The sequence below is a fragment of the Gossypium hirsutum genome, chromosome D09, assembly GCF_007990345.1.
Source record: "Gossypium hirsutum isolate 1008001.06 chromosome D09, Gossypium_hirsutum_v2.1, whole genome shotgun sequence".
In the NCBI taxonomy this organism is placed as follows: domain Eukaryota; kingdom Viridiplantae; phylum Streptophyta; class Magnoliopsida; order Malvales; family Malvaceae; genus Gossypium; species Gossypium hirsutum.
Genome location: NC_053445.1, coordinates 48,673,174 through 48,682,815, shown reverse-complemented (window position 1 = coordinate 48,682,815; position 9,642 = coordinate 48,673,174). Strand labels below are relative to the sequence as shown.

The 9,642-nt window shown below is 35.8% G+C and overlaps 1 protein-coding gene across 2 annotated transcripts; it reads right to left on the bottom strand.

Annotated features, from left to right (window-relative positions):
• Nucleotides 1–2,909: 2,909 nt before the first annotated feature.
• Nucleotides 2,910–8,341, bottom strand: LOC107937585 (starch synthase 1, chloroplastic/amyloplastic). Of its 2 annotated transcripts, none has more exons than XM_016870488.2 (15): nt 7,824–8,341; nt 6,362–6,732; nt 6,151–6,228; nt 5,934–6,058; nt 5,709–5,790; nt 5,364–5,537; nt 5,073–5,154; nt 4,660–4,751; nt 4,498–4,560; nt 4,335–4,424; nt 4,063–4,187; nt 3,860–3,968; nt 3,721–3,776; nt 3,460–3,499; nt 2,910–3,328 (listed from the first exon to the last, which is right to left on the bottom strand). In XM_016870488.2, the coding sequence occupies exons 1-15, from the start codon at nt 8,146–8,148 to the stop codon at nt 3,170–3,172; spliced, it is 1,971 nt and encodes a 656-aa protein (XP_016725977.1). In that variant the 5' UTR covers nt 8,149–8,341; the 3' UTR covers nt 2,910–3,169. The 2 variants fall into 2 exon arrangements, with proteins under 2 accessions (XP_016725977.1, XP_040957044.1); XM_041101110.1 differs by having other exon boundaries at nt 6,362–6,752; nt 7,824–7,977.
• Between the last annotated feature and the right edge of the window lie 1,301 nt (nt 8,342–9,642).

Genomic DNA, 9,642 nt, shown 5'->3' with positions numbered 1-9,642 from the left:
TCGACCACCTTACCAGTGATTTTCTTCCTCAACTCACTGGAACTTAAGGCATTTTTCACCTCCTCTAGAGTCAGGTCATCACGACCGTACATCATTGTATCAACAAAATTCTCATACGAGGGAGGCAAAGAACACAAAACAATTATTGCTTGGTCCTCATCATCGATTTTGTTATCGATATTATTCAAATCCATGATAATGGAATTGAATTTATCCAGGTGCTGGGAAACAGGTGTACCTTCCTCCATCTTCAGGGCATAGAGTCTTTGCTTGAGGTAGAGCCGGTTCGTCAATGACTTCGTCATGTACTTGCTCTCTAACCGGAGCCACAAACCGGACGCGGTTTTCTCATCCGCTACTTCTCGTAGCACTTCATCTCCTAGACATAGCAGAATAGCACTATGTGCTCTTTCTAGCATGTCATCCTTTTGCTCTTCCGAAAGCGTGCTTGGTAATTTATCTTTACCAGACAATGCTTTTAGCAATCCTTGTTGAACCAGCACTGCCCGCATCTTGATGCGCCATAAACTGAAACTATTTTTCCCGGTAAATTTCTCGACATCATACTTAGTCGATGAAACACTTGTAGCCATAATTTGGAACCTTTGAATGAATGATAATATTTTCTTCCTGATGTGAAAGATCAGACAAAGCTGCAGTCACAGGGCAATTCAGAAAATATTATCACTCCTTCAACTATGCTCTGGTACCAATTTGTTGCGGAAAGGATCGATTCGAGAACTCCGATATGACTACAAGTAAATTGACCGGAACGAAAAATAAAGTGAACACAAGGATTTACGTGGTTCGGCTTTAATGCCTACGTCCACGGGCAGAGGCGAAAAGAAATTTCACTATAACAAGATGAAGATTACAAGTGTTTTACACTCAAGACACAACCCGAGAACCTCACAACTCTCAACCCCTATAGAAAACCCGAAAGCTAAAATCCTAGCTTTCAAAGAACAAGCTTTGCTCTCTCTTGGTTTGGGATGATTAATATGGCTAATGAACCTCTCTATTTATAAGAGAGTTCAAGGACATAATTGTCCAAAACTTTGGCAAAGATTTGTGGTTGAAAATGGACACCAACAACCATCCACTAATCCACTACCACCAACAACCCACTACCAACAACAACAATCCACTACCAATTTTAAGCCATTTCTTAACAAAACTAACCAAAACCAAAAATGAAAAAACCTAGCCTTCATTTAGACAACCTTGTTATTGTCTTTCCACTTGTTGTGCAGCTGGAACTTTTAAGCAAAGATCCGCTCCCCGTTTATAACCTTAAAATCTGTTGCTGTTGCTGTTACTGTCTGCTTCGGTTCGTTGAGTGTCTTGATTTTTTCCATAAATAACCGTCTCACAATAGTATTAATACTTATATTCCAAGACCAACTCACACAACCGATGTTATCATGGTGATCTGAATCTGTAACCCCAGTTTCGCATTATTTGCCATTCAGTGCGGTATTTACTTAAAAACTTAATCCTCTTTTGATGTGTGGCCTTTTGTATTTCATTTTGGAGAATTTTGAACAGATCATTAGGAAACTTGTCCATTTATTTACAAATAGATCCCTGTCTGATACAGATGACTTACTGACCCTTTTTTTTTTTGGTATGTGTGTGTCCCTGTTTTTGACATTAGATCAGGAAATTTCATGTTTTAAGTATGTTGTATAATAATTGGTTTATGTATATACAATGATGCTTTGGAAACTTTATGTATGTTCTAATTTCTTCTCTAAATTTTTTTCTTCTTCTTTCCTTCTTATTTATTCTTTTAGTTCCCAAGTAATTTCATATTAGCTCATAACAGTGTTAAAATGATTTAATTTAGTTAGATTTTATAAACTTAAGAATGGACAACCAATCCGATATATTTAAATCACTTCTGAACTGCAATGAAATCAACATTAAAAAGCGAATCAATTTTTTTTCGCCACCTTTCTTACCTCAGTTTTCCAAAGAGAATCTTATCGATATTCGTCACTGGTCCCATTTCTCTATTTCTCCCCACCTGTTGCGGGGGAAATGATGGTCTAATTTTCCGGAGCTCAGCCTGATTGAACATATCAACTATCTCTATCCCTTTTTTCGGGAACCAACCATATCCCATTTTAAAGTGAAGTGTTAGTTGCAAGGCTGCCATCGCGAACCCCACCACCATTTTTGGTGGACTGAAGAGGGCAAAGCTGTGCTACACATTGTAAGCTCTTGGAAGGCAAGCGAGGCTGGTATTGTGCCGTCTTCTTCAATCAAAGTCCTCTAAATGGATTCCATGCTTGAGATTTTAGCCTATTCTATATTTTTTAGTAATGATTCCTTTTTGTTCCAACTCAATAAATTCTCGGTTTAGAAATTAAACATTTTATTCAATTTAGCTATATTGTGATTTCATTATAAAATATAACAAATTAATAATCGAATAAAACTAGATCAATCCGTAAAAAACTAAACAAAAGTCATACTTGATATACACATGTAATAAAAATGAAATTCAAATATTGCAATTAGAGACTCAAATTTAGGGAAAAAAAAAAGAAAAATAGAAAAGAGAGTTTAAATTTCATGTATTATACTATGAAAATGCAATGCAATGCAAAGCCCTTGATAGCGTAATCATTGAATGAAAATATATATATTAATTTCGGTTATACGTGGAAGGGGACTTTTTGTGGGTTTGAAATCGTGGCTCATAGCTGTGTTAGTTAATTTCCTTTGAACATGCGATGCAAAGCCCTTGATAGTGTGTAATCAGTGCCGTGATTGCTGGGATTGCATGATTTCCGTTTAGGATTGGAAGAGAATGGATAAATATAAATATTACTAATCAACTTACGATATATGAATTTCTACAAACAGTTATGTTTATTTGATTAGACGAAGAGAAAAGAAAATGAAGCAAGAGAGTAAAATGATTTTTCTAATATTAAGATATTAGTTCTGTAGAATTAAAAAGAAAAGAAAAAGGTACATTTGCAAGCTAAACTATAATCTAAACAGAAGAAAGAATAACCAATGCACTGAACCATGTAAATATCTTCCCACTGATTCATTCACCACAATCATGAGCAGCAAGAGCTTGAGTATTTCTAATGTCTTGGAACTTTTAAAGGGGTTTTTCCCCATTTCTATGATTAAGCCTTCTGTTTCCCGATCAAGTAATATACGGCGGATCGATACAAGCCCATTCGAAAACCTGCTCGTAATGAATGGCAGCAGTTTCCCAGGTGAAGTCTCTTTGCATACCTCTTCTCATCAATGCTTCCCATGTTGACTTGTGGTCTCGGTATGTCATTATAGCTGTTCTTAATGCCTGTGCAGTAAGATCAATCTTATTTCTCATGTAAAAATTGCAGTATTTCGATTTCCAAGGGCAAGCTCGAAGGTAGTAAAAAAGGAGACAAGAAATTGAAATTTAATCCTATATGCATGAAATTAACATACCTCCAGCATACTCTCTTTTGTAAGGGGAGAAAAAGTCCACCTGCAACCACATGTCACAACCATTTCAATACTATATACAATTTAACAGTTTCACCCCTTTGTGATTTCGTCTATGACAAGCATGCACAAAATCTGGAACACAGGCTGATCTTCGAATGATATTTTCCGATGGCAAAAAAGTTAGTCTTGTGTTAATTTACAGCCTTCTATACATACAGTCAAGTTATTGAGAATATCAGTCTGAGTAAGTATATTGCATACCCTGTGCCTTCCCCGCTACCATCTCCAGCATACGGATTGAAATTCTCTACAGTGTCCTGAAAAAGAAAAAAGTTTGATGCATGAAACGCAATGTGATAAAAATGGAACGGCTTAGAACACGTTATTGTTTTTAACTCACTCTAAGTCCTCCTGTGGCATGAACTACTGGTACAGTACCATATCTCATTGCATACAATTGATTTAATCCGCAAGGTTCGAATCTTGAAGGCATCAACAGTATGTCACAGCTGCTCATTCCAGAAAATTTGAAAAATGCTGTGTTAATGGTTATCTCAATTCTCTAGTAACGTGTTAACAATAAAAAAAAAATGGTTTGATTACCCTGCAGTAATCCGATGAGAAATGGGAACATTAAATCCGACCCAACCGCGAAATTTATCTCTGTAAGTTTTCTCTGCTGCTCTCATCCAGTCTTCATAGAGAGGGTCCCCAGAGCCAAGCATTACCTGAAGGAAGTTCGGATCAACCAATAATGTCTAGATAAGTCATGGTCCTCAACAAAGATAAATCTAGTTTTACCATCCATAAGCGGATTAAGAGTAATTCTAAGTCAAAAGTACCGAGGTTATTAAGTAAATGGAAAACTCACTTACGAATTGTACATTGTCTTCCATAAGCTCGGGAATCGCCCAACGGATTAGGTCAATGCCTTTCTGATAGTCCAGTCTCCCTATAAATCCAATCTGTAAAGCCCAACTTAGTGAGCAATGAATGAAAGGAGAATAGTTTCTTCACTACCAAGAAGTAAAATCTTACCAAGGGGCATTCAGGCCTAATTGGAAGGCCTAGTTCCTGTTGAAGAGCAGTCTTGCATCGAGCCTGAAGTTTACAATCGATTCAGGTTTGGACAAGAATTAGAACATTAACTTTTTCGGTTTATGAATGGCTAACTAACAGTAGAAGCAAGAGAGAAATAACCTTGCCGGAGAGATCATCAGCGGAATAATGGAAACTGATGTGCTCATCTGAAGACGAATCCCATTCCGTAACATCAATGCCGTTCACAATTCCTGATCATCATTGAATGCTTAAAAAATATCCAGTTATAAAACATCTAATCTCATCTGAGACAATAAGCATGACCCATGATTGATGCATGCATTTTCTCTAAAATGGTCTGTTTTTTACCTTAATGGGGCTTACAGACAAAGCTAAGACCTAGATAAAGGTCTTACTAAACGTCGTACCCATCGGAAATGGGGTGTCATGGAGAAACTTGGGCACAAAACTTAACCTTCACAACAATTGCATGTGCATGGCCTAAAAGCTTTTGGATTTGTACCAGTATAACATAACGGACACAGTTTATTTATAAAGTAGAGGATACTTACCATTAAGAACAATCCTTCGACTGCTTAATAGCTCGTTTAAACCATGTCCACCTTCAACCGTTGTTATTTCCCATGCATAGCCCTACAATTAACAAATATAGTAGACTAAATCAATCTTTTAAGATTACTGATGTTCACATTTTTCAAATATCCATGCCTGAATATGTCATATACAGGTGTTGAGCACAGGTACTTTAAGATAAACGAATAGCCGAAGCAACGTAATATTTAAGTGTAACATTTAAGATGTAAATATACCATAAAAAATAGAACATGTGCAAAACAAATCACCTTGCTAACGGTAAGTATTCGATCTGCTGTCACGATTGCACCCTTTAAAATATTGACGGCTTCCCCTGTGTCGAGAGCATGCGTCCTTGCCCATGTAGGAAACACCCATTCCAATGCCCCATACCACTCCCATGGCAGTCCCAAGTTCTTAAAGCTTGCTGCAGGTTCCACTCCCTAGCACATGGAAAACAATATGCTTAAAATCATTGTTGCAGAAATTTGATTCATAAGAGTTTGATTTACTAGTCTTATGGCCTTAAAAAATCTGAAAAGCAGGTTTTTTTCTAAATTGGTCTCAGTGTGCCAGAAAATGAGAGAATCGAGAACAAAGCAAAAAGCATTTACCTGATGTGCAAGGTTATGAATTACAAGGATGCTCCGAGCATACTTATAAATTCCGAAAGGACGGTATTTGGAAGCCAAAAGCCTGAAAATTTAACATGTAAAATCAGCAGTCCACAAAATTTGCAAAGATGATGCATCTCAAAAAACTATAATAGGAAAAATATTTGGTAAATGAGATCAAAACAGAAAACAATTGCAATGATAAGCAAGCAGGCAACGACTTACACGGGGACTAGACCGGCATGCCAATCATTGACAAGGAAGAGACACTTCTCGCCATAGGTATACCCTCCCAATGGAAGCACTAAGGGAGCTTCACATGCTGCATGGCAAAGTAAAGTAAACCGAAACTGTAAAACCAAAAAATGAGACAAAAAAGACGGTCATTTTAATGTATCGAAAAAGTAACATTGAATGACAAGCAGGACGAATACAAGTTTACCTGATTATCACCAAAAGCACCATGACTATCACCATATAGATTTCCAGGTCTATGGAATGAAGGATGGTCCACAAATACCTTGAATGGAGGCAAACCACTTAAAACATTATTAAAATTATCTCCCACTCCACTAACTTGAGAAATACATGCATGGATCTAATCAACTTATATAGAGATGGCAAATGAGGATGCTCTATGAGGAAATTCTTACCCAATCAACACCCTTCTTATACTCATGGAAGAATGCAACCTCTTGCTCCCCTCCGAAGCAAGGTACCTTAATGTGGCGATCAACATCATAAGCACCAGCGAAATTTTTGTCGGCGGACGTTCCGTTGAGGTATCTAGGAGAAACAACCATGACTCGATGTCCGCAGCCAGCCAGCACGCCCGGCAAAGAACCGCAAACATCTCCTAATCCGCCAGTCTTTGAATACGGTGCGGCTTCAGCAGTAACAAACACGATGTTATAGGTTACTCTGCTTCGGATTTCTTCTTCTCCTCCTTTTTCTTCTTCAATTCCCTCATCTTCGCCTTTAGTATCGGCAGCCTCATCTTGGTGAGAGTCAATGGTGACTTCACCTATGATTCAAGTTAATATGCTGGAGTTAACCCATTAGTCATTAAGAACAAAGATACCGGTGAAGATTTTAAGTCTGCTATTATCTAGAAAAAGAAATGAAATGTAAAGAACCAGCAATGACAATTTAACAATCATAAGATTTCATATGACAATCCCTACTTTTACAATGATTGAAGTATATACTTTTTATATATATTTGAATATGAATATAGAAATATAATTTTCTAAATACTCTTTAAATACATTAAAAAAAACTTTTCCATAATCAAATATATTAATATCAAACACATATCCTAGCGTAATCAAGTTCCAACAACATAGTTCACAAGGCGAGGTTGAGATGGTAGCCTACGTTTACTGGGTAACTTTCACTGCAGAAATCTCGAGTCCATTGTACAGTGATATAGATAATTTATGAAATAAGAGAAAAGACAGTGAAAAATCAACAGAGAATAGTTATAGTTAAATAACCATAGAATAAAATCAAATGTCTCACTAAACTCTGTTTTGAGACATAAATTAATGAAGAATATTGTATTGACAAAGTGGTCAATTCTGTTTCATAGATGGCGGACCAGTTGACCAAACCATGCAGGCAAAGGTGTAAGTATTGCTTTGCCTGATGAAAGGGCAATGCCCAGTTTAGCGGATCGGCAGCATTTAAATGTTCCATCGCCAGTTAAGAGTTATGGCATGTGATTGATTTTTAAATTTTCCACCACGACTAACGAATTTGTTCTAAAAATCGGATTATCTTGATTATTTTTTATTATTAATGAACGAATGGAGCCCAGATTTTCGAAAACAGAAGAAAAAAAAAGACGGGAGAATATCAAATTATCAACATAAAATAACCCAATTTCTCTTTCCAAAAGAGGAAAAAGTGAAAAGCCACTAAACTAAAGTGTTTTACCAATCAAAATCATCTTGACCAAAACAGAAGCATTGATTTTTCATAATCATCTAAGGGTGTCTTTATATTATAAACAATTAACAACACTTTAAAAACTTAAAGACTCATATTTGGTTTTCGTTATTAATCAAATGGCAAGGAAAAAATAGAGTAATTCAGAACGAGAAAAAAAAATACCAGAAGGAGGAATCAAATGCAAGGCAATCACAGAACCACAGTCATCCCTGTCTAAACCTAGCATAAGACCATTCTTTTCTTCTTCTTCTTCATCGTCATCTTCTTCTTCAATGGAATTGGAGTTAGAGCTATCGTCTAAACCGCCGAACCCACCTCCATTTTCAGTTATATCCGATCTCGCAACCGTCAACTTTCCGTTTTGGAAGCTCCTTCTCGACAAAGAACTAAAACCCAGTTGCCTACTCGGTATAAAACTGCAAGCTTTATGCGATATGTTGGCTGATAATTTGCAAGACATTAGACGAGTTACTTGCAGAGACTCCATTGACAAACAGGGAGTTCAGCAAAAAAAAAAAAGTTTTGAGAGTAAATAATCTAGCAGAGTACGAAAGGAATTTCAGAAAGAACCGAAAGAAGAAAGGAGAAAAATATAGACACTACTTGTGAGTCTTATAATAAAGACCAAAAAGGATGAGAGAAATAACAAGAACAAAATCAGTAAATCACACTCGTAGGTTTCTTTCTTTTTTTGGTACTTGGGTTTCAAAGAGGGTGACGTGAGATCCAGAAAAAGCGCCAAAGCCGACATTTTGGGATGCCCTGTTGGCTGTGGGAGTCCCATTACGGCTGAAGCTTTTGCTTAAGTTATGGGTTTTGGCCACCTCATCTATAAAAAACCCGACATTCCTGACGTGGCAATTATAGAGATGACAGTTGGAAATGTCGATTTATGGCAGTTTAAGTTAAGACAGCATTTTTTGGTTTCATTGTCTTTCCTTTCTTGAGAAGATCCAATGCTCATGCTGTGTGTCACGTGAACCCTGCCATACACTATCAGGTTTTGTAACTTTTTTGGGAACCAATTTCGGTCTGATTTGATTTTGTGTATCAAATATACAAAGAATATGTTTTAATTTGATTTTTTGTTTTTGACTATATTCATATCCCATATGGTTAACGTAAACCAAAGATATGCTGTTTCAGTGGCGGTAGAAAAGATTTTTAGAAGGATAAATTAGGTTGTATATTTTTATAATAGTAAAAATATAATTTTATTATTTTAATAATTTATATTTTTATAATTTGTAAAGAATTAAATTAATTTTTTTTTATTATTTTTATTAATTAAAATATAATTTTATTATTAATAATTTAAAATTTTATATACTATATAGAATTTAAATAAAAAAATTCCATTTTAAAGGACCAGTCTGCCACTGCTGTTTAATAAAATGATAATGAAGCATTTAATTGCCGAACTTGATAGCTCAAGTTTGTAACACAAGCGGGGCACTTGGGTGATCCAAAGACTGCAAAGGCTAATAAGCATTGGACCGACGTGAGTAAGGAGTTTCTCTAGATTTCTTTATAAAGAATGATCATATAAATTTTCAATATTTACTAAAAAATAATTATGATATAAATATAATGTTATTATTGTCACTATAATAATTTTAATTTTGATTTACAGTATTTTCAGCATGACACATATCGATTTGAATTTTCTTTCCTTCGTCTACGAGGAGAGATAGAGCTGATTACAAGCTACTTCTTCATCGATTGGGGTGCGTTCTGGCTCCTTAGAGCAGCTCGGCTTCTCTTGCCTTGTTTTCTAACCCCTTCTTTTTATCAAAACTCGATGTGTTAGACTTAGGAATTGTTAAAGTGCTGACATGAAAAAAAAAATCCTAACATATATTTTTAAATATATACAAAGCCAATAAAAAAAACAATATTATGTATGCAAATCGAATATAGGGATTTTCATTCCATGAATAGTTAAAAAATTGCAAAAAGAGAAGTTTAAATTTGATTATTA